We start from the raw sequence: 27,278 nt of genomic DNA, 5'->3' as shown, positions 1-27,278 counted from the left end.
TCTCGGGGGCACATCTTGCAAATTGCAATTTGTCGATCCATCTTTAATTCCTTGCTGATACCACGTGATTCCCCGCATTACCCCGCGTTGTATGGGATCGACAAAAACCTTCATTGTATACAGCTCACTACTACTATGGCATTGGAGAGGCTATTTGATATAAGTCGTCTGGTAGTAATAGTGCTCTGTGTTATTGGCATAATGGTTGCCGCGGATTGCCGCATACCCGGGTGATACTACGGAGATGAAAGATTGTTATATTACGGTCGTGGCCTTCAAGGCATGGGTTCTACGAAGGATGGCCGTGCGATCACTATTAATTCAAAATGTTCAAGTCCAATAAACCGTATTTCGGTTTGCGGGGAGGGTGGTTAACCTTCTGGATAACTCTAGCCTGCGGTGCTGATATGACACTCTATGGATATGATCAGGTCAGTTACTAGCCCAGTTCCTCGGTTGCATGACTGAACCAGAGATAGGGCGTTTTTAGCGGAGTTGTGATATCTCAAGACTTCCTTCGATTACACGATCTCGAAGGTCCATCGAAGACAAGTCTGCTTGGCACTGTCACCGCAATCTACGATGTTGGCTGCTTCCTCGGATCAATCTGTGCATACTGGCTGGGTGAGCGGTTAGGACGCCGAAAGACTGTTCTTGTTGGGACCACCGTCATGGCAATCGGTGCTCTTTTGCAAGCATCGTCATACAGTCTAGGCCAAATGATGGCAGGTCGAGTCATTGCTGGAATTGGCAACGGTATTTCCTCTCTGATGGGTCCAGGAACATGATGCTGACCATGTGTGCCACCCAGGTCTGAACACATCGACTGCACCAATCTGGCAGGTTGAAACCTCAAATGTGCATTGGCGGGGAAAGTTGGTTATCCTTGAGAATGTCCTTGTCCTTGTGGGATTTTCTCTCGCCAATTGGCTCAATTACGGACTATCCTTCGCCAGTGGACCTGTTTCCTGGCGCTTCCCTTTGTCGTTCCAATTCATATTCATCATCATCCTCGCTTTAACAGTTCCATGGCTACCAGAGTCCCCGAGGTATGTGACCTTTGTTTCTGTTCAATAATATGGACTCACACTCCCAGGTGGCTCATTGCCCACGGCCAAGAAGAGGCAGCAGTTCAAATCATCGCAGACCTTGAGAACAAGGCCACAAACGACTCCTTCGTTCAATTTCAAGCCAGCGAGATTCGATACAGTGTGGAATATGAGCGCGCAAACAGCGTCAGCTTCAGTGATATACTGCGCGGACGCGCCCATGAACGGTCAGGCACCAAGACCATCCGCAGGCTTATCCTCGGCATGGGAGCCCAGGCGATGCAGCAGTTCTCAGGCATCAACGTGACCTCCTACTACTTACCTACCGTGCTGACCAAATCCGTCGGCATGAGTGAGTCGCTTGCAAGGCTTTTAACAGCCTGTAATAGCGTTCAGTATTTATGTTTTTCAATGATTGGAATCCCGAATGTTGAGCGACGGGGTCGTCGAGCCCTTCTGATGTTCGGTGCCACGGGACAGTGCCTCTGCTATACCTTCATCACGGCTCTTATTAGGTATAATGAGATGCCCGGCTATCCACATCAACAAGAAGTGGCGTCTGCATCCGTTGCTTTCTTCATCTTGTACTATGTTTTCTTCGGGATTGGAATGCAAGGAGTGCCATGGTGTATGTCTAAACCCCTATTCAGTCTATGTGCACGCTATCCTCTAATGAGAAACTATAGTATATCCTACAGAGATCAACTCCCTCACGATGCGAACCAAGGGCGCCGCACTCGGAGCAGCTACGAATTGGATCTTCAATTTCATGGTCGTCGAAATCACACCGATTGGGATACAGAACCTTGGCTGGAAATTCTATACGATTTGGATCGCTTTGAACGCAGCAATGGTCCCTGTTATCTACATGTTCTATCCAGAGACAGCAGGTCGCACGCTGGAAGATATGGATGACTATTATCGTGGGAATCCTCCACTTTTCGTCTGCTTCGATCGGGAGGCAATTTCGCGCAAACGTCCAGAGAGATACCAGGCTCGAGATGAGCATATTATTCGGGCTAAGGAAGGTGATGGGATTGAATCAGCGCAGCATCTGGAGAATGCGACCGCTGTGGCAGCTTAATTACAAGCTTCAAGTTCAAAGGGCGGAGCAACGGAATTTGAGGGACATACGTGGTTTGTCCCTTGACATCGATTATCCGATGTCGTATGCGATTGCTTGGTAGGCCTCTTGTACTACTTGTCTTTATGGGTTTTCGTGCTTGTTAATCAGGATACTGTATTGGGTGCATTGGCTTCATACTCTTGTTAGTTGGTTCTCAACGCGCTGGCCAGTAGGCCACAAGCGATATATCTCTTCAATCCCTGTCTGATTCGACTACTAATCCATAACAATTTCTGCGAATATAATTCCACCAGTAAACCATTCCATTGTTGCTATGCTGTGGGGCAAGGCTGATCGACGAGCCCCCGTCTCGGGGACCAGCCAAGGATTGAATGCTCATGCCCATCCATCTTCCGCTGAAGGCAACTAAATGATAAAACCTATGATACATCGAGTACTGGGAGCTTGAGGGCTATCGTCAAGATGTCATCCCGCTGTATCTTGCTTATGAGACTCGGCGGTTCACTTCTCGCCTCTATATGCTCGCCCCCTCTGAACTAGATACTACAGACGACTTCGATTGCAAACATATGGGCTCTCAACTATTTCCGAAGATAGACTTTTACCTACAGTCTACATTTACTCTATAATTTCAATATGAGTTTGATGAACTCCTTCAAGCTACCCCGCTCCATGCGGGCACTAGGTGCGTGTCGCATTCTCTTAGCTTGCCAGAAAGCACATTGACACGACAGTCGGAGACATAGAATACAGCTCTGCTCGGAACTTCAGCATAGTTGAGAAAGAGCTTCCTCCCATACGTGCACACGACATCCTCGTAGGTCGTAAGACATCTTTAGCTCACACACAATATCTAACACTATACCAGATCAAAGTCAAAGCCTGCGGTGTCTGCGGTACCGATCTGCACATCCACGAAGGTGAATTTGGAGCTCAAGTAGGGACTTACCTATCACTGATCAAGCACCACCTGAACTAATCCAACTCAAGTTCCCACTAGTACCCGGCCATGAAACCGTAGGCATCGTCGCCGCATTCGGCAGCGAAGTCAACGACTTCATAGTAGGGGATCGCATGGTGGCCGATAACTCGGAACTCTGCGGACACTGTCACTACTGCCGTCGAGGCAAAGAGCTCTTCTGCGAGAACTTCATCGCTCACGGCGTGATGGTCGATGGTGGCTTCGCCGAATACGCCGCCTACCCGGCCCATCGCGTGTTCAAGATCCAGAACCTGTCAGATGTGGATGCCACCTTGCTGGAGCCTGCAGCCTGTGCGGCGCATGGACTGGATAAGATTGCCCCGCAGATGGGATCCAGTGTTCTTCTGTTCGGGGCCGGTCCGACAGGACTGATGCTAGCGCAGCTTCTTCGCCAGAACGGTGGTTGTCGTACGGTTATTGCGGCACCGGGCGGGTTGAAGATGGAGCTGGCCAGGTCGCTGGATGCTGCGGATGAGTTTGTCGAGCTGCCGCGGGAAGATAACGCCGCGGATGCTAGGTTGGAGCAGTTGCGGATGGAATATCCGTATGGCTTTGATGTTGTTGTGGAGGCGACGGGTAGTGAAAGGGTTTTGGAGAGTGCCATACATTTTGTCACCAAAGGTGGGAAGCTGGTGGTGTATGGGGTTTACAAGGATGAGAGTCGCATCTCGCTGTCACCTAACAAGATCTTCAAGGAGGAGATCCATGTTCTAGGTTCGTTCAGTCAGATGTATAAATTTCCAGCTGCTATTGATTACCTTGGTAAGTGTGATATAGCGGAATCACAGAGATTCTGTGGCTAATGGGTATTTACACAGATCGCAAGAGAATCAAGGTAGATGGGATTGTTAACAAAACATTTAGATTGGATGAGTGGGAGATGTGCCTTGACGCGATGAGGCAGAAGTCCGTCGTCAAGGCTGCCATAGTCTTTGACTAGATACCATCACACTGTACTTTGCAGCTGATCGGATTAGTCGGCAAAGCTACCTACGCTACTTAACTGGATAACTACAAGGTAGTTCTCGTTAGGCAGCTCAGCGCTGTGGAATTCTATCTCGTAGACGCTAGTGGAATCCTTCCACAATCTGAGTAAGACTGGATTGTCTGTCCGATATCGTTAGTCAGATTCATCACCCTTGTCGCGTAGCCGCATTCTTCGGGATCCACAAAGTGCTCAGTTGTGGAAATAGTAGCCAACAGTTGACACCTGCACGGAGATACCGAACCATGCGTCATGCTGAGGATCGGCAAAACATCCCGATAGTCAAACAAACCAATCAGAAATTCTTCAAGGGTGGGGACTGCAACTGCACTTTCTGTCATGCCAAAACCTCATTGGTTCTGGTTCAATTTCATACAGCCGTATTTCAAGCTTTAACTGCCCCAACCCGATAAAGGAAGCAAACGCCGCGGCGTTCCTTCATCCCAAACTCTGTAGATACTCACAAATCAGATCAGATGCACGCTGTGTTGTACGCCCTCAATGCCGTGGGAGCCAGGTAAAAAAGGAGACCACGTCAACTGGACGCCTAATCATTCCCGCATTTAGTATTGATTTAGCGAAAGCATACAAATGGAGAAGGGAAACAAGTATAAAGCAACTGTATTTCCACGCTGTACAGCCTCTTACATTCTACCCCTTCGGTGTCAATCATATCTTATAATACTCTCACCTTACCGACCATGGAAGCCTTGCGAGGCGCTATTTATGGCTTCCCCCAGCCCCCACCACGCACTCGCACCAAACCACTCCAAGTGATCTGCGTGGGCCTACCACGATCCGGCACCGAAAGTCTCAGCCGAGCACTCACCCAACTCGGCTTCCAACCCTACCACGGCTGGGACATCGTCTTCGACGACCCGCCATATACCCAGGGCTGGGCGCAACTAGCCGAGCGGAAATACTCCGGCGCGCAAGGGGCAGGCGACGCGCCCATCAGTCGCGAAGAGTTCGATGCCCTGCTGGGACACTGTGATGCGGTGGTGGACACCGCAGCCGCCATGTTCAGCGTGGAACTGATCCAGGCGTATCCGGAGGCCAAGGTGATTCTGAATACGCGGCAGGATGTGGATGCCTGGCATCGCAGCGCTATGAAGACGTTGATCGCAGAGGCGGAGGACCAGTGGATAATCTGGTTTCTGCGCCTCTTCTCGGCGGATATGTACTGGTTGTGGAGATTGTACTGCACATTTGGATATCCTGGCGTGTTTGGCGGGCGGACGGTCAAGGAGGGACTTATGAAGCATGGGAAGAGAGTATATCGGGAGCATGGATTGATGATTCGAGGGTTGGTGTCGGAGGAGAGGCTCTTAGAATGGGATGTGGAAGATGGATGGGGTCCTTTGTGCGAGGTAAGTAATGTTTTGGGGGATGGATTGATGCTTCGATTGAAAGACGGTGGCAGTTGACGTTGTTGGACTACAGTTTCTGGGTAAAGATATCCCGCAGGAGCCCTTCCCGAACACAAATAATCCGGCAGCTTTTCGAAAGCATATGGAAGATCTGGTGCATCCGAGAGCTAAGCGGAGTCTGTACAACTTTGCATGCTGTGCTACTTCGGTGGGAGTATTGGTGACTGCCATTGTTTTGGGGTGGAGGAAGAGACAGGTGTGGCAAACGTTGATCTCAGAGATACCTCGGGTAGTGGGACAGTGCTGGGAGACACTATCATTTGCTAAATAGAAGGCGGATATAGCGTAGTACTTGCAAAGACCGCCCGTCTTCGGTGTGCCGAGGAAAAAAGAAAAATGATACATCCCCCGAACCAGAATCGAACTGGTGACTTTTCGGTTACAATCAAATTGCTATTACAGCCGAACGCCATGAACCAACTAGACCATCGGGGGGTTGTTGAATTCGGTTCTGAGATTTTGGGTATGTATTCTCTTGCGAAAGAAGTGCACTGATTGTTCTCTCAGAATCAAGCATTGCAACACACTGCTGGAAGTATACTGTGTGGCATCCTGTCTGGTAGATAGCCTTTAAACCTATGGTCATGGTCACGTATCCATTCTCGTGAAGGCGTCAGCACATATACAACAGACTGGCCTACGTTTCTACTTCTATTTATCAGGGTATTGTGACGTACAGGCAAGTCATGCGGATCGAGCATGTAGTTCTGGTATTGCTATTCGCACAAGCGAACTCCAGTTCCGGGGTCACGCCGGTATTAAGGGCGTCCCAACAGTGGAAATGGCGGTCGGAGACAGCATTTATTTCACGGATAAGAGTATACGTGAATTATAACACCGTGGCCCAGTAGACGAGCCCGGAATTTAGGAAAGGCACTTAATTTTCGTCTACAAAAGGTCTGTTATAGTATGTGTGACAAAAAGCGGTGGAGAAAAAAAGGATTTCGAATCCCCCGAACCAGAATCGAACTGGTGACTTTTCGGTTACAATTAAATTGCTATTACAGCCGAACGCCATGAACCAACTAGACCATCGGGGGTTGCGATGACGGAGGGGCAAAGTTTTGCCTATCTATTCCAGCTTTTGTAACTCAGCAACTTGGTAGTTTTAGTCGCGCCGTTCAACTGCCCTCACTATCTGTAGCCACAAAGCTGAGATATTTGTGTGCTATATGAGAAACAGAGTGGAGAATAATCGGCTTCTAAGGGAGTGATACAATTGTAACTAGTGTTCATGTTGTACCGAGGTTCTGTTGCGGACCTCTCTTTGCTACGATATATATATCCGACCGAGAATAACGACAATCATTACAGGTATAGGCTGCCTAGCATGACGGCCACCATTTTCTGGTCAGAGTCAAACGTCAAGCGTATGTATATATGGTAAAAGGCGCAACTACTGCAGCGGTGGATACTAATATTATCTCTCATGACACTCCCCTGCAGGCATGCAATAAAGTCTGAATATTACCGGCAGCTCTCAGTGCGCTACTATTCCAGATGAGCACTGACCGACTGGCCTTTAACGTACGGCAGGTGATAAATAGGTATCTGAGCAGGGCTACCACTATTCGATATGAAATAGACCATTAGACAGTGGTACTATTCATACATGCACGAGGATGAAATCGAGCAAGGAGAGGAAAAAGACAGTCATACTCCAAACATACCAGGCCGGCTAAAAATAGCTAGGCCAAACCAACAGTGCTGTTCTGGGTGGTGAATACAGACCACAAGAAAATAGACAATGGCTGATATCATTTGCACAAAGACTGGTTGGCCCTCGCAGTGTTTCCTCCTAAGCCTATCGCGCATGACGAAAGCACCTCTTCTAGATTGATATAGAGTCACTGATATTATATCGGAACACGCCGCTAACAAGCCCAATAAACTAACTCCGCCGAATCCCATTTTGCACCAGCGGCTTCATGCTAGAAAAGGCGTATCTAGTAATCAGCCACTTCCCATTCTCCCGCCGCAAGATGAACAATTCCTGATTTGCATGTGACTCAGATTCCTGGGTGGCAAGTATCGTCTTCGTTCCCTCAGCCGTCGTCCTGGCGAAAGCCCACTCCGGAGACATGACAACGATCTCCTCGATCTGGAAGGTAATGACGAGCTGGATAGTCGAGAAGATCCGTGTATATGATCCGCGTAGAGCTTCAGTGCCTGCACTGGCCGAGAAATGCGGCGGCATGATAACTCCGTCTTTCGTGTAAAGAGCCACTGTTTTGTCCACATTCCGACTTTTCAGAGCTTCGCCGTAAGCGTAGAGGAGGCTGGAAATTTCATCGGTGTCGGTGGAAGTCACTACAGTCGCGTCAGTCTTTAGTACATATAGGCATAGTTTCAATCGTGGAGGTGCACCTACTAATGAGTTGGCCTCGGGCGTATCAGACAACGGTTCGAGAGCTGGGTGTATTCAAAGGTTCTTCGACTGACTTCAGTGAACAAGCTACAAGTACCTAGCTCTACTGGCTAACTATAAAGTCTTATATGCAGCCTTTCTGTCCAGGAATGGGTACCCCCACTTTGATAGGTGGGGGCTTGACATCGCATGAGGTACAGATTGAAGGCTCCCTGCCACAGGCAGTCAAGATCCAAAGGTGAACGCATATAATTGCAGCTGACATATTAAGCAAGGGATATGCTTAGAGATGGGTCGATAATCCGCTATTTTGGTGCCAAGCCACACGATATCTCCGACCGGTGGTTTGGTGCGGGAGTACCTTGTCACAGTAACGTCGGTGGGTGCCATGTAGATTTACGGACTAAAGTGTTCAATAAGAAATTCTAATGCTCGGGTAGGGTTTAGCTGGTATAGCCTAATAGCTTCAACAGTACGATTCAATAGGTCTTTCTATTGACATGTAGGCGTATATGGAAAATCTGACTGCTACGCAGGTTCACCACTTTACCTTACCCAAAAACCTGACTGCTGCCTGAAAAGAAATTTTTTTGAATACACTAGCAGGTTCACAACACGAAGGTAAGGCTGATTAGAGCTGGAAGTATAAACCCAGAGCAGCGTCTCACAGAGTACCAAGAGTGGGGGACCTTAGCTTGTTGGCCAGAGCCGGCGGAAGCCTGCGTAGAGACTTAACCATGATGCTCGGATATGGAAACCCACCTGTCTCCTTTCTTTCTATGACACTGCAATCCCTATAACCTTCATTATACGCCACTTAGGCATCAATATCCCCCGCCCCCGTCAACAGCCCGTGGTTGCCCAATGCCGGCGAATATAGCACCAGATCGATACGATCATCTTGCACAACATCTTTACCGCCAAATACGGTAGATCTGCAACTTAAAGGTACCAGAAGAAAATACTACGTTTTCGCGGAAGTTCCAACACATCCCCGATTTGCTGGCCCGCTAATTAGACCAAGAGCCAAGTTCTGGACTTCGTGGATCTCAGCGCACGATTTCGGACTATCGGGATCGGACATACAGGAACCTTAATCAGTTCCCAGGCCACCGGCTTCCGTCGTTGGCCACTGGCATTCAATAGCGCAAATCTTAAACGGTCTACTTGCCGAAACTCTGCAAAGCAGCAGCAAACGACCCGTGCATACCATTCTAGTTTGGAATACCGATCCCGTCCCGGTAACTAATACCTTCGGTTTCCGAGTTCATGTGGTTCGCCTCCTGCAAAGTAGCTGGGCCCTCCACACTTTAAGCGAGAAGAAGTTCATCCCAGGGGTTTGCAGCTGATCGATAGGTCGAAATATCCCCGGCGCGGATCAGTCTTCCCCAGTCCCGGTCATATAATACTTCGTAGTATAGGGAACAATATAGTGCCAAATGCAACCGTCAGGGGAAAGGAATAGCCCTGACAACTCGCATGTGCCCACCCGCTGTCCTCCATACCCCTGCCCACCAGTCTCCGGAGGCAACGGAGTTATCTTTCCGTAAGGTTTGCGCGGGTTACATTACATACTACCGACACGAGAGCTGAAACATCACCAACTCTCAGTGAAAAATGTGGCTGTGCGGGTTGACTATCTTCCCGAGTCTCAAGTTATACGACGTTGCACAAGAAACCAACGAGCTGGTATTTTATCAGAGTTGAGTCTTACACCCCCCCCATCTAGCGGGGTAAGATGACCTGCAGACTTCTGCTCATCAGGAGCTTGAGAAAAGATGGTCCGTTGGCTGATCTATTGGGCAATATGGTCTAGATAGGTCAACGACCAGTAGGGCATCCATCTAGCAAGTTTGTCTTTTTGCTCGGCACGTCTGCCTTGTGTAGCAATACCCCTTGTAAGACTCCCTCCCTCGCCCGACTGCCTTACCGTCACGATCCTGTCTGTTTTGTATTTTTGGTAATGTCTGTCGGCGATGTGAGATACCGACACTTACCTGCCTTGATACAGAGAGCCCAAAATTTCCTCTTTGTTGCCTTTTTCGTACAGGGGCTATTTCCGTGCCGTCGAATCTTTCAATCTATGCTACACCAACAACCGCTGAATACGTAGCATACAGTCATACGTACAGCATCGCCTCGTTCCAAGTCCTTCATCACCATTAATGAAGACGTAATGAATTTCTAAATTGCACTGACTATTCTGTTCTTGGAACTAATAACGTCTCGTTAAGATGATAACAATAACAACCGAAACAAAGTGAAAGGGAAAGTAACAGTCTGCTTTTGAGGATAGAACATGAAAATGAGACCGAAAGACAGAGATTAACCGGCACATAAGCCATTGAGATGTAGGAAAGTAGAGTAAGAGATGGGAAACAAAAGTATCAGAAAGACAGGTCAGCAACATGTAAACTCAGCCGCCAGCTCCATCTCTTCTCCAATCAGACAACCATCTGGTTTCAGCGCCCTGATACAAAGCACACCTTTGCCAACATTGCATTCGATCTCCAACTTGAACTTGATGTCATACTCGGTCCTCCCATGACCGTCTTCCCTGTGCCAGATATTCGCGAAATTCAGCGTGGAGAGATCGAGCAGGAACATACCAAGCTGCGACACACCTGGGTTACCAGTCAACAAGGGGTCTGTCTTTTATTGAGCCAGATCGACTTACCGGGAGCGCCAGCGGAGATTGGGCTACTTGGTCTGTTGCATCCATATACGGCAATTGGGACACACTTGAGACCTAACGTCTTGTAAATGTAGCGAAATTGCACTTGGGCGGTATGACCAGCAGCGTACCGCTCTCCCTGAAGCCGATGAACTGTCAGTGAAATGTAATGGAAGCCAACGGAGATATTCGTAGAAAAGGATACGCGTACTTTGTGTAGCAACCAGTTGATTCTATCGCCCTCCAAGTTACCGACTCCGTAGTGAAGATCACAAGAGACCATAAAAGGGGTGTTATGAACGGCATGCCAGATGGCTCCTCGCGCCACGGCCAACTCTCTTGTAGGCGTCAGTTTGACCATCCATATCACGGGATCAAGGTCCCCAGGCAAACTCACGGTTCTGGACTGAAAATCAGAGACACAGAAATGTGTTCTGCGTCGAAGATACTCCGGAAAGCTTCCCGGATCCAAGGAAGATTCACCAGTCCCCCAACGAGCACGATGTACTGGAATATATTCAGTTAAACAATCCGTCTTTAGCCAGCGCCGAGTGCTTGCTCACCTGGACACCGTTCGCAGCGTTGTACCTGTCCTGGATAAATGCTATTATTTCCTCCAGGACAGGGTTGAAAACGGTTCTCCAATCATCCATTGAGATGATGATTTCGCTGTAGTCCTCGTCGAAGTATAGCGGGTTAGGATCAACGGGATCCATGGGCAATGCAATTCGAATTTGTTGGGCGTTTTCGTCGCCGTCAGTGACGAGTCTTTTGTGAATCTCGAACTCCCTCATCAGGCGGCTAGAAGGGCCAGTTTGATAAGGAGGCAGCGCGGCGAATTCCGGATCGAATCGAGCGGTCAGAAGAGCGGAGAAATTTCTATCAATGTTGGTCCCGCCGACATTGCGACCTTGTACAGGTTAGCCTACATGGCAACGAGTCAGGGGATGCAGAAAATACTTTGGGGCCTCGTCCACTCTTGTAGTTGCAAACCATTCTGAACTCCGAGTGCTATGTAGGTGCTCACGTCCTAGGGGACCGAATGATCAGTTCTTGTACAATGTTGTATATGACTGGCTTCGGGGGGGCTGTCACTTACCGAGGTTCCGCCTCCAAGATCAACTACCATGACCTTCTCACCTGCCTATTTGCCCCATTACTTGTCAACCAATCTGAAATCATTTCTCTGATATTGGAGAGCCTGTAGCACTCACCTTCATCTCTCCGAGGAGGCCTTGCTCGAATACGTATCCTGCCGCTGCTTCAGACTCTGTCAAAAGCTTTCTGGTCCCCCGACGGAATCCAGCGTGTTCCGCAGCAGCAACGATCGCTTGCTGAGCTTCTTTCGAGAACGAGGCCGGAAAAGTGAGGATATACTCAACCTCTAAATTCCGGATAGACCTGAGGGGCTCCAGTGACCAGACGTGCTCGTGAAGCCGTCGTAGATAGTCGCTGACGACGGAATGCGCCTGCTTCCCAAGTGGAACACGGATGACACCATTGCCTAGGCCACGCTCATCCGGCACACGCCCGTTTGCGCTGGCCTCCAAGGCAAGCTTGGTCCATGAGCAGGATGTCATGCCTTCCGTCACTTCGTATCCCCAACTGTCATGGTCCACATTGTTTTCAGCACCATAAGCAAACTTAGAGGGGACTTTCCCGCCGTCGCCAAGGGTCGGATCGCCGTGCATTGGCCAGGTAACAACTGTCCGTGTTCCCCGGGGAATATTTCGTCCACGATGATTGACGAATCGGTAGGCGGCAGCTATATCAAGTTAGCCACTCGGCCCTGGGAATAAACTCCATTCAGAGGTATATCACCTGAAGCACTGGTACCGTAGTCCAGGGATATAACAAGTTTTGGATTGACCATGGTGAACTTGGTATGATTGTGGAAGTAAAGAGGGTAGAATGTCACTGTAAGGTAGTAGTAGGATATCCAGATTCTTCCACTCGGACTCAGGATTATTTTTCTGGGGCGAGGTCTCTAGAGGGAAGAGATATTTACAAGATGTAGACATGGCACTATGCTAGCTTACTTTACTCTCCCAAGTCATATTGCCTTCCTGGCATGACCGCAGTACGTGTTTCAGACGGAAGGTAACAAGGCTTGAAGCGGTGGTGGCTTCTTGTCCATTAATTATTACTCTCGTTTCTTTCGCGCTTAATTTCTACTAGTACAGCCCCAGTGGCCACCGGCCGCACCAATCCGAACGCCAGAGGAAGCACTGCCCAAAGTTAGGTTGAGAAAGTGATTTTAAGCTTTGGGGGAAAGAGAAAGACAAAAATAAATAATCATGGAGCAAGCCAATACAGTACTGGTTTTTCATAAAACGATTTCGTCGGTGTATCGAACGTGTATTGACCTAGCTTGGTTTTGTGGTAATGTAACTTTCTCTAGGGCTGTATGAGGTATACTGAATGGATGTGTTGTGAAATAAATCCCCCGGCGGCTTCAGCACGCCTAGAAGCAATTGGCTCCCGCAGAAAATGCCGGCAAGCTGAACCTCCCTCCACAACAAAGGAGGCAGACAGACAAAGAACACATGTAACCTATCCCCAAAGACCCAAGTTATTACTGTATATCCTCTTCCACTTTCTCGTACTGATCACTTCAAGTACCTGTCCCCTTCCAATTCTCTTGCCGCTTCCTCTTTCTCCCACCAACCCCTCCACCCACGAACGCAGCTCGTTTACCTTCCTCTTAAACATGCCGAAAAAACAGTCAAATCCCCCCAGAAATGACAAGATAGCAACGGTACGAGCTCATGCAATGACCTCTGGTCATTCTAACACGTCGGGGCTAATATTGTGACATTCAGAATGATGCTCCAGGTGCCCACCAGTCTCCCACCGGGCGAAAGGAATCCAGAGAGCCCCGTGCAAGAACCCGAAGCAGCAGCCCAATTCGAAACGAAAAGACCGATTCAACTGCATGCCTGACGGGTGTCAACCCGGTATTAGGGCTCGTGGGAAATTCGCAGGATCCAGAAGAAGAAACCACCATGCCACCGGAAAACGGCCTTGATCTGGAGATCTCTGCTGGAGATGATGAGGAAAAACTGTCTGTGGGAAAGGGCCTTAACTGGTACGACGTAGATGGATCTCGAGCCATCGACTATCTGCCATTGGATGTGGATTGGTGGTGGAAAGAAATTCAAACCATCTTTGGCAGGATTGATGGCTGGGCACGGAATCACACCGAACGTAAACATACCAATCTAAGCTTGGAGCTGAAGAAAGACCTTATCTCTAGGCTTGATGGGTACTGCATTCAGGATGACTTTGACACTATCATGTCTAGTCTTCCCCGACGGCTACGTAATAGGTGCCTAACATACTTGGTTCATCTCTACCTTGCCAAAGAATGCTTGTCGAGGCTGTTCACGAATCCCTTCTGGTACCTTGTTCCGAATCCTGGGCACGGGGATGATACGGAGGAGCTGTCAACAGACGCACCTGGATTTGGAGCTCAACTTTTCGATCTCTACCAGAGAATCAGTGAAGGTAAGGAACTTGCTCCCCATAGATGCTGGGCCTCGCGACTCATAGCTGACCTTCCCGTTAGCTGATCCAGCAGCCGCCCACCTTTGGCGCCTATGGACTACTCGTTTCTCCCACCCAAAGCACAAGCTTGGATATGATTTGATCGCTCATCGAGACTCCATGGCCGACAGGATATGCCAGGAAATCTTAGGCGAAGAGCCAGTTAGATCGCTCCTCAGAAGTGCTGATAAGGGTGACCTGGATAGAGCCCTCGTCAATCTTCAAGAGATCTTCCGGTCCGCTGCTGAGCTCTCGGTGAAATTCTCATGCCATCGTTCTTATGTGGAGTTTAAGACTCTCAATACCCTGGATCCTGTTTTTCATCACCTTTCAGCAGAGGTAGAACTAACCGAGGATTATGGAAAGGCTGGAAGTCAACACTGCTTTGATGACCGACGCATTCTATTCTTGGAGCTTCCCGCTTTGTACCTTTGCAGAAGTGATCAGGACCACCTCCATAAACGTCTTCTTCGAAAAGCTGTTGCTTTTGCTGAGGATGTAGCTGGAAGTAGTTAAATACGCTCTTGCACCACCACTGGGACATGCCACTCTTTCTCAATCAGTCCCGTAATCGTGGTGTTTTCGGGGTTTCCTTTTTCTTTCTTTCTTTCTTTCTTTCTTTCTTTCTTTCTTTCTTTCTTTCTTTCTTTCGCCAATGTATCACGAGGGGAGACAGAAGAGAACAAAATGGAAAAGGCATGTCAGTCAGGGGTCTACTTAGTTTAGCTATCAATGGCACTTTTATTCCTAAAGACGATTTCTGGTAGCAAGTCTTCTGCATGGACTTCGTAGTATTGTAGCCATTGATACTGTAGCCCGTAACGCCACCGGGTCTGGCAGAGATGCCAGCAACTGTCATCGCCCCATGACAAAGGAACAGGACAAAGAAGCCGTCCAGCCCATCCTCCCACTGTGAGTCCAACAATATATAGTAAACTATTTTCTTCTCCATCAAACTTGGTTTTGAAACCTTTGGCTACATTGAAAATATATTCATCTCCACCAACGTACTTGCCGCTTCGCCTTCCCGTACCAACTGGATCCCCTTCCTTGTCTCCATGTCGGGAGAACAGTCCAACGCCTCTGTCGAGGGAAAGAAGGTAAGGCAAATGAATGTATTTGCTATTTCCTTCCTGCAAATGGCCCCCGGCAATGACAATACACGCAGCTGATACCTTGGCGTCTAGAAAGCCCCAGATTCATTTCCATCGACATCCAGACCGAAGGGCATCAGAAAGTCTCTCGCAAAAACCAAAGGCTCCAGTCGGCGTAGAAATAAGACCACAGATTCAGCTACACCTCTGGCGAAACGTGATCAAGACACAAATGCCGCAACACGGATCCAGAGCCTGGAGGAAGAGATTGAGTCTCTGAAAGAACGCAATAAGGCTCTGCAGACTATCTTTTTCGAGGACGTTAAAGGCAACAAGTACGCAGACAGCTATCTCGAGGCAAATGGCGAAATAAAACAACGAGAGGTTCAATGGTCGTCATGCTGTCCGGCACAATGGTCGGATGCTATCAGCGCTGTCTTTCTTTCCTCCTATTTCTGGGTATACAATTTCATCCATCGTGACCCTAGTAGGCTTTCTCAGCAGCAGAAAAAGGAACTTATCTCTCGACTAGACGGCTACTGCGTACAGGAGGACTTTGATGATATCGCATCCAGGCTTCCCGAAAGTGCACGTAAGAGTTTCCTGGGGAAAGTGGTACAGCTTCTTCTGGCCAAAGAGTGCATTTCCAGATTCTTCACGAATCCCTTTTGGTATCTTGTCCCAGACCCTGGCACTGAAGAGAATTCGAACATGAGTACCACTGGCTTTGGAGCCCAGATATTCACTCTATATGAGAATATTCGCGCCTGTAAGTCTCCCTCTTTCAGATACAGACCAGACACTAATAGGCAACTACAGCTGACCCATCTGCTGCCCATCCGTGGAGATTATGGACAACCCGTTTCTCCAATCCAAGCGACGAGTTCGGCAAAGCTATGACTGCTCACCGGAAGGCTATGGTCAATAAGATATGTGAAGAATTCTTAGACCAAGACCTACTGAGGTCCCTTCTCAAGAGTTCCGATGAAACCGCCTTTCGTGATGCTCTCGTCCACCTGCAAAGGTGCTTCAACGACGCTGCTCAGACCTCTGTGGTAATTTCATCGAATTTTCAATATCTAGAGCTCGCAACCCTTGACAGTCTAGGTCCCGTCTATTCCTCAGACAAAATGACGCTGGCTCCGTATTGGGATCCGGACACGAGCGAAAAGCGACTGAATGGAAGTCGCATTCTGTTCATAGAGTTCCCCGCTGTCTACATTTGTGATGGTCGTAAGGATTCATCTGGCAGAATGCTTGGCCACCCAGCCGTTGTCTATGTCGAGGATAACGACGTAGTGTTTAGATGATGATTCCGATTCAGACTCGGATGAGTCCAACAGCACTTGATTCGCGATTTGCGGTGGGACTTTTCAACAATTTTCCACCATATCTTCTGTGATTCTTCCTATTTATCTCGGTTTACTTTTCTTTTGTTGTCATCGTCCGTTAGTGATTGTCTTCCCAGAATGCCTGATACGACTGTTGAGCTCGTGGACTGGATGTCGCAGATCTGGCAGGGGACAGGCATGATAGGGTCGGTAGCTTGGCCTATGCCTGTCACCCACTGCTTCACCGCTGCAGTCATTACTATCCACAAATTTGAACCAAATGTATTTCTCTCGCAAAAAAAAAAATTTCCCATCGTAACTTTGCTGCACATGTTGTATTCCTGGATCTTAGATCACCAGGTCGCCGTAAAGCTTCTCCATCTCTCAACAAGTTCCCTGTTCATGTCGATCTTGATTCCAATGTCCTCGCTCCACGCCTAGATTCTTGGATGGATCACGCGCGGGACCTGTTCTCGATGATCAACAGCATGGGCGGAAACACCATATACGTGCTTCGAATGAACCCTTCTACTCTAGCAATACCAGCAGCAGCAAGCCCTTAACCATCACCTTAGCACGAACCTGTCCTTCCTCCATCCGCACTTATACACAACCATCCTCCTCGTGAAACCCGTCATCCAGCTGAGCTCGCCAGCTATATGGTCCGGCACCGACGCTCCAGTACCAGCGAACTAGGTACACTCTCCGACGCTCGGACGTGCAGTTCAGCTGCGAGGCAGCCTTACATGCCAACCCCTGATTTACGCACGGACGGGATCCGCAGTGCGTGGGACTGATGCAGAGTTACGGCTTCCGGGCCTTCCCGACGCGGGTGTACCCGGACGTGGAGGCGGTGAAGGCGAAGTTCACCACAACATCCACCAACACCACCACAACCACCAGTCACTCTAACCACCACCAAACATCATGATCTGCTCGTCCAGATCTGACGGAAGTTCGGCGCTCGCACCCCGACCACCGAGGTGATCGAGATCCATTCCTCTCGATTCCAATGCCGATATGGACCCCACGGCTGCCTCAACTCCACTTTACCGCCCCGAGCCCCGTAGTTAGCACCTTTTCCCGCCTCCCCACAATCCTCCCGCCCGTCTTGCCTCTGGGTCGTGGGTGGTCGACCTATTCAAAACCTCGATGAGATGCACCTCGCCATTCAACAGCGTGAAAATGGGGTCAGTGGGAGTGCGGGATTATCTGAGGGGAGGATAAAAGAGGTTTACTTTACCTGGATTCGGCCGGTGGAACCGTGTGCCACTTGGCTGCACGAGGGAATGGATCGATTCCGTTTCGTGAAGCGGAAGTGGGAGGAGACACAGAAGGGGAAGAGTATTCTGGTGGTTGAGGGGGATTCGTATAATGTCATGAGGTGGGTGAATGCTCCTCGTGGTGAGATTGGCGTAGGGAAGAACTGTCGTGAGGCATACAGTCCTTAAGGTCATACTCAGTGGCGATCATCTTTGCATGATGGCTTCCATTTGGAGATGGTGACAGCTGTGGGGGAGGGGTGGTCAGTTCTGGATGCGTGATAGTCTGATGGACGCTATATTAATCTTGTTACTGATGTCATCTAGCACCAGGCTCGTAATAGTCCGTAGGATCTCACTAGAAAAAGTAGCTTATTTGGAGATCAGACTACAGTATTTCCTCGCTGAAAATTATGTAGATAAAGGGGAGAAAAGAATGGAATAGTTAAAAGGAATCAGAGAAGAAATGAGCCAGTATCTGTACACTTCATCACTTGTGGTAAAAGACATCCCCCGTCCTCAGCGCTTGCTTCTCATCAATGCTAAACTCAACGGCAAGAGAGGTGGCCAACGCTTGCTATACACCATGTCAGAACCACCGGGTGAGAAAAGTCAAGCAAAAAAAATACACTTACAGCAATGGTATGACCGAGAGCCTCTCTATTCCTCGGCTCCCAACCATCCATGAATCGCTCGTCCACAAGCCAAACCCGTAGTGCCTCGATGTTTCCTCCGAAGATGGAATACATGAGGGCACTCGTTCCGGATCCTGCAGTATCCTTATCAGCATAGAGGCAAATATATCGGAAACTCTAAGAGAGACCTACCGATCATCTTGTGGAGGAAACTCCCCGATAGTGTATATTGGCCATTACTCCGTTTGCACTCTGCGCGGCGAAGACCAGAGTAGTAGGAAAAGTCAGCCAGCGAGAGGTGTTTCCCATCCGATGCATGGTCCAGCAGTCTCTCGACCAGGTCCGTGTGTGGGTAGCTTTGGTCCGGGCAGAATGCGATATCAGGACGGGTAAAGGAGGCGTCATGCTGGACGACCTAAAGTCCATTATATCAGTGCCTGTCATTGGAGCTGACTTAAAAGAGACATTCCATAACAAAAAGAACAGGTTTTCCCATGAGGCTCTGATATACGCACATTCAAAACATTCAGATCATGCAAGTCAATCCAGCCCCGACCTTGATCTAGCTGCTTGGCTGCAGAAGTGAGTTGACTTGCTAGAGTCGGTGCAAGATTGTAGGCATGTTGGATCGCGTGCGACAATTGTGTGTAGGTAATACGTTTTCCATTGTTCGGCAGGATCCCTTCGGTCTTGTTACTAAGTCTGGATCTATTCGAGAAGCAGGCTTACATACCGTGATTAGCTAGAGCGTTAAGCCTATACAAGCATTAGAGTCAACTGGTATGTGTGGAAGTACTGGGGTTTTGAGAGATTACCCTGGACAAGGCGAGCGAGAATCTTCTCCTCGCTTAGGGGCCGTGTATTCTGGCCAACTGCCTCCATGGCCTGGGTATCCACGGGGTATAACATTCCCGACTCGACGACTAGGGAGAAAGGGGTTCGTGACCTATTTGGTTTCAGATAAGCTCAAGCTCTTGAGGCGGATGGGGACTCGATCACGCACAGTGTATATCAAGTCACGAACGGTCAGTTGAATGACAAAGACACTGAATAGAGCAAGGTCGAAAACTGCTTTGGCGAACCGAATCAGAATATTAGCAGCTATCTTGAAGTAATATAGCATCGTGAACAATGACGGGCTTTGACAAGAAACAAGGACATAGTAAGATCGCGTTAGAGGGTTTAACGCTTGATCTAACCCAGCTGCGGGCTACAGGTTATATGTAGCTTCCAATATTAAAGATTTACTTGCTTTGCTTTTGCGTTGCACAACAGCCCCTGACGAATCGCCACAAGCGTCACCTGCATCAGCGATCGGTGAGGGTAGCATGAATAAGTATTTCGCAGTTCGGCTTACCCTACCGGCCTTTGGAGTTGTTTGGAGCCGAGCTTCTACTAAGGGAACAAGTGCTTATGTGTAGGCTGATCCTTTTCACCGTCCAGGATCAGTCTCTCCTCTTTAAAATGGAATCCCACAATCGGATATGACTGATGCTTAAGTGGAGAATACGCCTTGTTGATGACATGGGCAGGTGATGCATAATTTTAGCGGCATGATGAATAGGTGATTGCGACCACGATCGATGCTAACGGGGACGCACACTGCACCAGATCACCGCACATGTGGCTCAATCTAGGCCTCTTTTGATTTTTTGAATGGTCGTCACTATTCCACCTACGCTTTTGGAATACGACATGTGCGCCCCTTTCTCTAAGCAATTCGCCATTGGGCTGACTGACTCAACACCTGTCTAAAGCCTTGGTAGACTTTTGGAGTCAAAAATTATTGTGTGTGCGTTGCCCAAATTAACAGCGTAAATAGGTCCATATAATTCACACTAATAATCAGCATCTCTATTGCACCCTTGCTTCAGCCAGTCTATGGAATTGGTCACTCGCAATATTAGAGCTGTGATCGAACATATCAAATACCGAACACCACTGAGCCCAGATCTTCCACTGACTCGTCAGATATGACATCAGTCTCCTAGTCAGATAGTGGATGATCAACAGACTCGTGGACTCATCGTTCTCTGAGCAACCAATCAGAAGATATTGTCCTGCAGAATGCACAGCCACAGGGTTGGGTGAGCACCCGCAGAAGAGTTTAAGGGGGAAGGGTGCGTGGCGAGCTCTGCTTGGATGATGCAGAAAAAGAAATATGAGTCAGAAGGGGGGAGAAATGGGTGCTGTTTTTGTACTTCCTAGATATTTGGTGGTAAAGATTCGCTTACATCATACTATTTCTTAAAGCGATATGACAAATATCTTCGGGCTCTGCTATGAGAGGCCAGCGTACAGATTGTGATCTCAAATCATGAGGATAGGGACTGGTTTAAAGCAACCGTCACCTTTCGATCCGCTAATGCGACTGCACCGCTGCGGATGCAATAACAGGCTCACGCGGTTTGGTCATAGTAATTGATGGTAGACGGAAATAATTATATCATCATACTAAGGAGGTAGCAGTTGCCCTGACTACAGCTGCAGACAGAAGAGCTTTATATAGCACTCGGCCATTGCGTATCTGTATCTGTTCCTTGGGATGAGGGCTCTCCTTTTTCAGTCCGTAAACGATGCCCCATAGATCCACCGCACCATCATATCCAACGCCACATCAGGTCTGTCCTGAGGAAGCTGAAAGAACCACATTATTCATTAGCAAGCTGCAACCTGAAACCCACAAAGCAGAAAGAGTACTCACGAAATGGCCCGCCCCATCAACCGTAACCAGCGCAAACCTCGACTCTTTATCCGTACCCTCACTAACCTTCACCTTGACCTCCTTCGTCGACCCAGCCACTCCACTCTGTCCAGATACCACATCAACCGAACTCCATGGTCGCAGCGCCTTAGACGAGAATTCCACCTGACCCTTCCAAGGCAGCGAATGCGCCCAGCGCAGGTTCCCCGCCGTATTACACGCCAGGTCCAGATTCCCCTGATAGGCCAGGAAATGTACCTGATTCGCGAGCAGGAAAGCGATTTGCTCCGACGCAGGCGTCATCGTGTCCGACGTGCGATCGAATGCGCGGGACACATTGTCCGAGGTGACTTTGTATTCCTTGATTTCCTTCGGTGGTGATAGAGCGGCCCATACGGCGGGGGTGTTTAGGTATTGCTCGATACGAGCGGCTTCGATGTAGCATATGCCGTCGAGGGCGCAGGAACCGGTGACTATTGCATATCAGTAAGCATTATCGCTTCGCTTACAGGGGGATAGTTGAATCAGGAAAGCTCACTATCGAACCGATTCCGACCACCCTCTCCGGCTTCGTCATCATACCATCCGATCACGCCCTTGTAGCATACCTCCAACGCAGCTTGGCAGATCGCCGGATCAGGGTTCCGGTTACATACATCGGAGACTTCCATGCATCGCGGCATATTGGCGGCCATGATGTCGCATCTTGTCTGATTGAAGACGGGCTCGGGTACTCCAGGGTTAGTGGTGCAGAGGGTTTCCCAGTAGCCGTAGGTAGTGTCGCGAGGAGAATAATAGCCGTTTCCTACGAGACAGGAGTGCAGGAGAACCTGGGGCTCATTGGGATAGAGCTTGTTCTGTTGGACGATTTGGCTGCCCAGGTAGGGGACGTAGTGGCCCTATGGAAGTTAGTATGTGGCATTAGGAATTTTAAGCCAGAGAGCACACATACAGCATACGACTCCCCCGAAAGATGAACCGGAAGAGTCTGCAGATGGGGAAAAACCTCCGAGACAAACAACTGCAAGAACCGATGCATGTCGATCGCAGCTTGATGGGAATCGCCTGGCAGATCCTCGCCTTCATCGACGTACGAAAACCCCACATCCACTGGCTGATCAACAAAGAGTAGGGACGAGTTCCGGGACCATCCCCAGGGGTTATAGTAAGTGCCATTGCCGTGCTCGTTGATCAGACATGGCCCGACTTCTTCGAATAGACCAATCATGCTGGAGCCGCCGGGGCCGCCGGTCATCCAGAGCGTGAGGGGATCGTTCGCAGGGTCATTCTGACTCTCGAAGTACCAGAAAAAGAGATGCTTGTGGCCGATGTCGAGCCAGCCGGTGTATTGCGCAGAATGGGCAGCGCAGATCGATTCATTCTGCTGGCGGATGCGGATCGAGTGGTTTGGGGAATATGGGCTGTGGAAGGTGTGGAAGTAGTCCGAGGTCTCCTCTGCCTGGAGAACGGCCTGGCTGGAGGCATAGGCCAGGCCGAATAGGGCTGCACTGAATAGAGAACGCATCTGGGCGTGGGGTGCCGAATAATTGTTGTGGGAGGAAACAGGAAAGAAGAAGGCAGAAAAAGATTATGGACCTCAGCTTTTAGCTCTTCCTAGGCAACAACGCTGCACTCGCGATAGCACGCTGTTCTCGCGACAAGGGCGGTTCTAGCCGACTGATAGAGGCATGTTGACTGTTAGTGGATTTAGTGCTGACGGGCGTCGATAAGGATGACCCTGGGCCCGCATCGGCCCGATGCAGTCGTTTTCTGTCAGAGCAGCAGGAAGAGCGATATCGACTGGTCTGCTGTGGGTGATACATCAATATGATTTCATCAAATTCTTCCCACTATATACATCATGTACACTCTTCATCTATAGACTGACAAATATCGTCAAGCAGGGATTAACCCATGCATCAGAACAACACCGGTTCACCGGTCAGCGTGCCACCCGCTAACGGCGCACTAATGATTCCCGCCTCCAATAAATCTTGAGCCAGCCGGACAAGTAATCCATCACATCCCTTCGCAGCGAGAACATCAATGGACACGGGAAACTTCTCCTGATGTTGGGTGATGGTGCTGTATGCCTCAATCTCTCCGACAGGAATGACAAAGTCCGGCACACTCGCCATATTGGAGATGAGAAACTTGCTGTAGCCCGATGGTACACCGGGAGGCGAACGATAGACATTGCGCGGTACTTGGGTACCATCGGTGCCCACGTAGGCAATAAGAGATGAAGAGCACTGCTCGGGGTCTGAGATCGGGGTGAGATAATTCTCCGCAATCCAGTCCATGAAGAGCGTTTTGTTGTGGAGGGCGTCGTCTAGCGCAGAGTCAGGGTACGCCATGGACCAGTTCCAGCGTGATAGGGGAACTGGGTCGACGAAGGGGACGCGGCCGTCGTGTTTTGCTGAATAGATATTAGTCAATGTCGAAATGAAAAGGGTTAGATCAGACTTACCGGCATAGTCTGCATAGAAAGGTTCCCTAACTAGAGGGATCTGCTGCTTGGTGATCAGCATCGGGTAGGTCAGGTTAAGCAACGTCTCGAGTGAGACGTTGGCGGGAGCGCTGGACGGCGGATGCGACGCCCAGTCGGCTGGCAAGTCCAGCGGAGTGGCTGTCGTGTTCAGGAACGCAGCCAGACGCTTCTGAAATTTATCCAGCAGTGCGTCTGCTGCAGAGTCATTGGTGGTTGGGAAGTCAATGGTATACAGCTTCCTGGGATAGCGGACTGATTTGCCATGGAAGGAGGTGTAGTTAGTGCTGTATAGGGCTTGGTTGGCTCGGTCCCAAAGGTAAGGGTCCCTTGTCAGCACGCCCGCGGTATCAAGCACCGGAGACATGGACATGACATGGTCGAGTTCGACAAGACCGTGAGATGGCCGGGAGCCATAGACTCCCTGGACTTCGGCGGGATTGCGGATAGAGCCACCGGTGTCACTACCCAGAGCCAGGTCCAACCACTCATAGGAACCGATAGAAGCTCCCGCGCCTGACGAGGAGGAAGAAGGGTCCTGGTAACCATCCCCACGTGGGTTGAACGGCGAGTGAAGGTCTACCCAATCAGCCGTGGCTGTCTCTCCGTTTGCGAATTGCGAAGGCTTCTGCAGCCCGACAATGATGGCACCGGCGTCAATCAAACGCGACACGGCGGTGCCAGTGACATTGTTCTCCCCGTACAAATTGTACCACGCCCGATTGCCGTTGCTCTGCCGCACGCCAGCGAGACTGTAGATGTCCTTCACGCCAACGCGCGCCCCGGCCAGCGGTTTCTCCGCGCTGGGGGTGTAATAGATGCGGGAGGGCACACCGACTGTGGATGAGACGAGACCAGCCACTTGTGCTGACAAAGGCTGGAATGTGCCATCTGGCTTCTGCAGCAGTGGCTGCGTAAAGGCTCCTGCAAAATCGCTGTAGAGACGATAGACTGGGTAGAGCTTTCCAGTGGCCTGTTCGAGGAAGTATGGCCCTGAAGGGACAGCCCTGGACTCTAATGGAACGAGCACACTGGAGCGGGACGTGTTGAAGAAGGTTGCAGAGGCATTGTCGGGCTTGTAGCCACGGACCAAGACGGCGCCCAAGAAGGCGGGTGTAAACACATCATCCACCTCCACCCATTTAGAGAAGACTGAAGACAACGATGACACATTAGCCTTCTCCTCTTGGACGATAGTCACGGGGTAGAAGCCATTGACACTGGGGATGTCTGTCAGGGAGGCTGCGGATACAGTCACATTTCCTGCTGAATATGGAGAGACAAAGTAATCGATCTGGTCGAGCGTGACGGACATGCCCGTTGAGACCAATTGAGCGGCCACTGCACCAAGCAGCCCAAGGGCCGTCATGGCGAATTGGGGAGCGCGCACCATGATCTAAAAACGGGCGAGCTGAAAGGTATGAGACGAAGAGGAGGCCCATGGCTGCCCATTGGGGTGCATATATACCCTCCACACCGACACTGTTGATCCTGATCGGTGTCAACGGAAGGGCGCGGTTATCTCCGACTATTGCCCTGACCTGTCAGATGCGCGCATCTGATATTAGCGAGATTATTGATCTTGGCAGTAACTCAATGTTTCTTCAGCTCAACTGTGAATGATGCCATATCTTATCGCTATCAGTTCATCGGGTGATAAGCCGAAGTTGCCGAGCGATATCGGGCATTGCTGCCAAGTGGAGATGTTGAGGTCGTCTGGACCTTCCAGAGTAGTTCCTGCAGCAATTGCTCTACCCACGTGGCTCGGCTATTCTGGTGCTCGAATTCGAAGCTCTGCCACTGTGGCTATCTAAATTGCGACTGTTGCAGGTGCCGTGCGCGTAATGAAGCCACTTCCGGGAGTGGGTACGTCTGGTGCCAACGGCCACGAGGAAGCAGTGCACAATTGATCGACTTGTCATGATTCATAGATTTTTCTTTGAGTTGGGATGGTTCTTTGGATACATTATGAGTCCGATTACATATATAGTGGAGTCCCCAGGAGCATTGTCACTGGCTCTGGAGTGGCCTTTCGAGACTCCGCGGAAACTCGCAAGATACGGACACTCACGGCTGCTACTGTCGCCATTTCCAGAGGACATGCCCATCAGGACCCACCATCGCCTCCAATCGCACCCAAACTACTGCAGCTGTAGCAGCAAAAAGCAGAGCACTGACCAGCACCGACATGTTCTCGTACGCCTTCGGGGTGAGAGCATTTGCCGCACTTCTGACCAAGACACCACCAACCGGAGTCCCGACCATAGTGGCCATGCCACGCACCATGTACAAAACACCGTTGACAGAGGCAAAGTTCTGCACCCCAAATAGCTCGACAAGACTAGTTGGGAAGAGAGACACATACGCACTGGCAAAGGTACCGTACAGGATGGTGAAAGTGATGAATAGGGCCTGGGATTGCGTTGTTTCACCGGTCAAGGTAGAGGGTAACCAGAAGGCAACAGTTGCGATGGCACTGAGGCAAGTGGTGAGTAGAAGAGCATTCAAACGACCAAGACGATCCGCGACATGGCCAATGACGATCTTGCCCACCGCGTTACAGGCATTACTGAGAGCGATGAAGTTCGAGCTAGCCGTGCTACCGTATCCAAGGGACTGCGCGTACGAAGCATAGAAGAAGACCGGGGTGTAATATGCAGCCGCCTGGAAGATGGCCCCTAATGCCTGAGCCATGAACCGACGCGTCCGGGCAACGCGCCAGTCCACCAGTGGCACTTTTAGAATTCCATCCACACGACTCGTTCTCGTGGAATTCTCGATGGCAATACGACGCTGACTGGCGGGCTCCCAGGCCATGGCACCGCTGGCAGTTGCGACCAGTGCGAACGACAGAGCACCCGTCAGACGCAGGGTGTTACGGAATCCAAGCGCGTTGACGCACGCAGTCAACGCGGGCGCCCACACCAAACCGCCCACGCCAGTGCCTGCTAAGATGATGCCCATGGCGAGGCCTCGGTGATGGGTAAACCACGTGGGGGCAACGGTGACGGGGATCATGTAGCATAAGCAGGTGCCAATGCCATTCAGCAGCCCTTGCGTCAGCTCGAAATGCCACAGCGCCGTGCCAAAGCTGGCTAGGATAAGGGAGAGCCCAAAGACAAAGCCGCCGGCGAAGGAGACCATGCGAGGCGAGAAGCGCTTCGCCCAAGCGACCGCGAAAGGACCCCCGATGGTCATTAGGGAGACGGAGATCGTGCCGATCAGATCAATCTCTGCCGGGGATGCTCCAGTGAAGGGGGTTCCGGGCTTCCGTGCGAGACTCTCGTACAGGGCTTGATACACACCCCACGCGAAGTTGAGACCACAGCAGGTGAAGATGATGACAAAGGAGGCAGCCACGATGATGGTGGATTTCCTGACCCAATAGAGTAAGAATCCAGCCTTCGCGAGCACTTCAGCTTATCTGTAACTCACCAAGTCGAAATTCGCGTTGAATGGTCGTCAGCTGGATTCAAAGCTACGGACATGGCTGTCAAGCGAGGCCTTGTGCTGGATATATCGTTCTCATCTTCGGACAAAGCGCTGCGCGCGGTGACTGAGGAAGCCATTGGTAGAAAGATTGCAAGAAACTTGCAAAACTCCTAGATAATTATTCGTTTCTGCGATCTCAAGTTCAACTGAT

At 50.1% G+C, this 27,278-nt stretch overlaps 11 protein-coding genes and 2 non-coding genes across 13 annotated transcripts; 6 read left to right on the top strand and 7 right to left on the bottom strand.

Moving 5' to 3' along the window:
- Positions 1 to 326: 326 nt before the first annotated feature.
- On the top strand, positions 327 to 2,133 carry ASPBRDRAFT_35262 (sugar porter family MFS transporter; the record flags this gene model as incomplete). The annotated part of the gene is made up of 5 exons (XM_067623326.1): positions 327 to 431; positions 480 to 756; positions 812 to 1,049; positions 1,097 to 1,677; positions 1,736 to 2,133. The coding sequence occupies 5 exons, from the start codon at positions 327 to 329 to the stop codon at positions 2,131 to 2,133; spliced, it is 1,599 nt and encodes a 532-aa protein (XP_067473480.1).
- Positions 2,134 to 2,772: 639 nt separating this feature from the next.
- On the top strand, positions 2,773 to 4,058 carry ASPBRDRAFT_138369 (zinc-dependent alcohol dehydrogenase family protein; the record flags this gene model as incomplete). The annotated part of the gene is made up of 5 exons (XM_067618988.1): positions 2,773 to 2,821; positions 2,883 to 2,953; positions 3,005 to 3,073; positions 3,127 to 3,880; positions 3,937 to 4,058. 5 exons carry the CDS (start codon positions 2,773 to 2,775, stop codon positions 4,056 to 4,058), a joined length of 1,065 nt encoding a protein of 354 aa, XP_067473479.1.
- Positions 4,059 to 4,804: 746 nt separating this feature from the next.
- On the top strand, positions 4,805 to 5,831 carry ASPBRDRAFT_163941 (sulfotransferase family protein; the record flags this gene model as incomplete). Its single annotated transcript, XM_067619519.1, has 2 exons — positions 4,805 to 5,473; positions 5,547 to 5,831. The coding sequence occupies 2 exons, from the start codon at positions 4,805 to 4,807 to the stop codon at positions 5,802 to 5,804; spliced, it is 927 nt and encodes a 308-aa protein (XP_067473478.1). The 3' UTR covers positions 5,805 to 5,831.
- Positions 5,832 to 5,877: 46 nt separating this feature from the next.
- Positions 5,878 to 5,968, bottom strand: ASPBRDRAFT_t265. Its single transcript has one exon. It is a non-coding gene; the product is annotated as a tRNA-Tyr (tRNA).
- A 514-nt stretch (positions 5,969 to 6,482) lies between these two features.
- Positions 6,483 to 6,573, bottom strand: ASPBRDRAFT_t264. Its single transcript has one exon. It is a non-coding gene; the product is annotated as a tRNA-Tyr (tRNA).
- Positions 6,574 to 7,191: 618 nt separating this feature from the next.
- ASPBRDRAFT_188979 (YybH family protein) lies at positions 7,192 to 7,971 on the bottom strand. Its single transcript, XM_067620141.1, has 2 exons — positions 7,905 to 7,971; positions 7,192 to 7,843 (listed from the first exon to the last, which is right to left on the bottom strand). Coding segments are annotated over exons 1-2 (420 nt in total). The 5' UTR covers positions 7,906 to 7,971; the 3' UTR covers positions 7,192 to 7,424.
- A 2,609-nt stretch (positions 7,972 to 10,580) lies between these two features.
- On the bottom strand, positions 10,581 to 12,655 carry ASPBRDRAFT_428468 (Hsp70 family protein). The gene is made up of 8 exons (XM_067624881.1): positions 12,397 to 12,655; positions 11,790 to 12,340; positions 11,675 to 11,719; positions 11,536 to 11,605; positions 11,139 to 11,485; positions 10,973 to 11,082; positions 10,787 to 10,911; positions 10,581 to 10,714 (listed from the first exon to the last, which is right to left on the bottom strand). Exons 1-7 carry the CDS (start codon positions 12,446 to 12,448, stop codon positions 10,869 to 10,871), a joined length of 1,218 nt encoding a protein of 405 aa, XP_067473476.1. The 5' UTR covers positions 12,449 to 12,655; the 3' UTR covers positions 10,581 to 10,714; positions 10,787 to 10,868.
- Positions 12,656 to 13,285: 630 nt separating this feature from the next.
- Positions 13,286 to 14,637, top strand: ASPBRDRAFT_138406 (uncharacterized protein; the record flags this gene model as incomplete). The annotated part of the gene is made up of 3 exons (XM_067618992.1): positions 13,286 to 13,333; positions 13,398 to 14,082; positions 14,144 to 14,637. The coding sequence occupies 3 exons, from the start codon at positions 13,286 to 13,288 to the stop codon at positions 14,635 to 14,637; spliced, it is 1,227 nt and encodes a 408-aa protein (XP_067473475.1).
- Positions 14,638 to 15,179: 542 nt separating this feature from the next.
- ASPBRDRAFT_666261 (uncharacterized protein) lies at positions 15,180 to 16,525 on the top strand (the record flags this gene model as incomplete). Its single annotated transcript, XM_067628747.1, has 3 exons — positions 15,180 to 15,221; positions 15,309 to 15,984; positions 16,035 to 16,525. 3 exons carry the CDS (start codon positions 15,180 to 15,182, stop codon positions 16,523 to 16,525), a joined length of 1,209 nt encoding a protein of 402 aa, XP_067473474.1.
- Positions 16,526 to 17,439: 914 nt separating this feature from the next.
- On the top strand, positions 17,440 to 18,287 carry ASPBRDRAFT_49123 (uncharacterized protein). The gene has a single exon (XM_067626255.1). The coding sequence runs from the start codon at positions 17,704 to 17,706 to the stop codon at positions 17,995 to 17,997; it is 294 nt and encodes a 97-aa protein (XP_067473473.1). The 5' UTR covers positions 17,440 to 17,703; the 3' UTR covers positions 17,998 to 18,287.
- On the bottom strand, positions 18,148 to 19,566 carry ASPBRDRAFT_666248 (uncharacterized protein; the record flags this gene model as incomplete). The annotated part of the gene is made up of 7 exons (XM_067628746.1): positions 18,148 to 18,385; positions 18,444 to 18,577; positions 18,636 to 18,858; positions 18,959 to 19,151; positions 19,173 to 19,199; positions 19,259 to 19,389; positions 19,447 to 19,566. 7 exons carry the CDS (start codon positions 19,564 to 19,566, stop codon positions 18,299 to 18,301), a joined length of 915 nt encoding a protein of 304 aa, XP_067473472.1. The 3' UTR covers positions 18,148 to 18,298.
- A 1,439-nt stretch (positions 19,567 to 21,005) lies between these two features.
- Positions 21,006 to 25,028, bottom strand: ASPBRDRAFT_59895 (uncharacterized protein; the record flags this gene model as incomplete). The annotated part of the gene is made up of 6 exons (XM_067628134.1): positions 21,006 to 21,080; positions 21,148 to 21,620; positions 21,686 to 22,046; positions 22,100 to 22,672; positions 23,079 to 23,566; positions 23,618 to 25,028. 6 exons carry the CDS (start codon positions 25,026 to 25,028, stop codon positions 21,006 to 21,008), a joined length of 3,381 nt encoding a protein of 1,126 aa, XP_067473471.1.
- Positions 25,029 to 25,711: 683 nt separating this feature from the next.
- Positions 25,712 to 27,204, bottom strand: ASPBRDRAFT_138449 (uncharacterized protein; the record flags this gene model as incomplete). Its single annotated transcript, XM_067618997.1, has 2 exons — positions 25,712 to 27,011; positions 27,071 to 27,204. The coding sequence occupies 2 exons, from the start codon at positions 27,202 to 27,204 to the stop codon at positions 25,712 to 25,714; spliced, it is 1,434 nt and encodes a 477-aa protein (XP_067473470.1).
- Positions 27,205 to 27,278: the final 74 nt, after the last annotated feature.

Source organism: Aspergillus brasiliensis (genome assembly GCF_001889945.1).
Source record: "Aspergillus brasiliensis CBS 101740 unplaced genomic scaffold ASPBRscaffold_22, whole genome shotgun sequence".
NCBI lineage: Eukaryota > Fungi > Ascomycota > Eurotiomycetes > Eurotiales > Aspergillaceae > Aspergillus > Aspergillus brasiliensis.
This window is presented reverse-complemented; position numbering and strand designations above follow the sequence as displayed.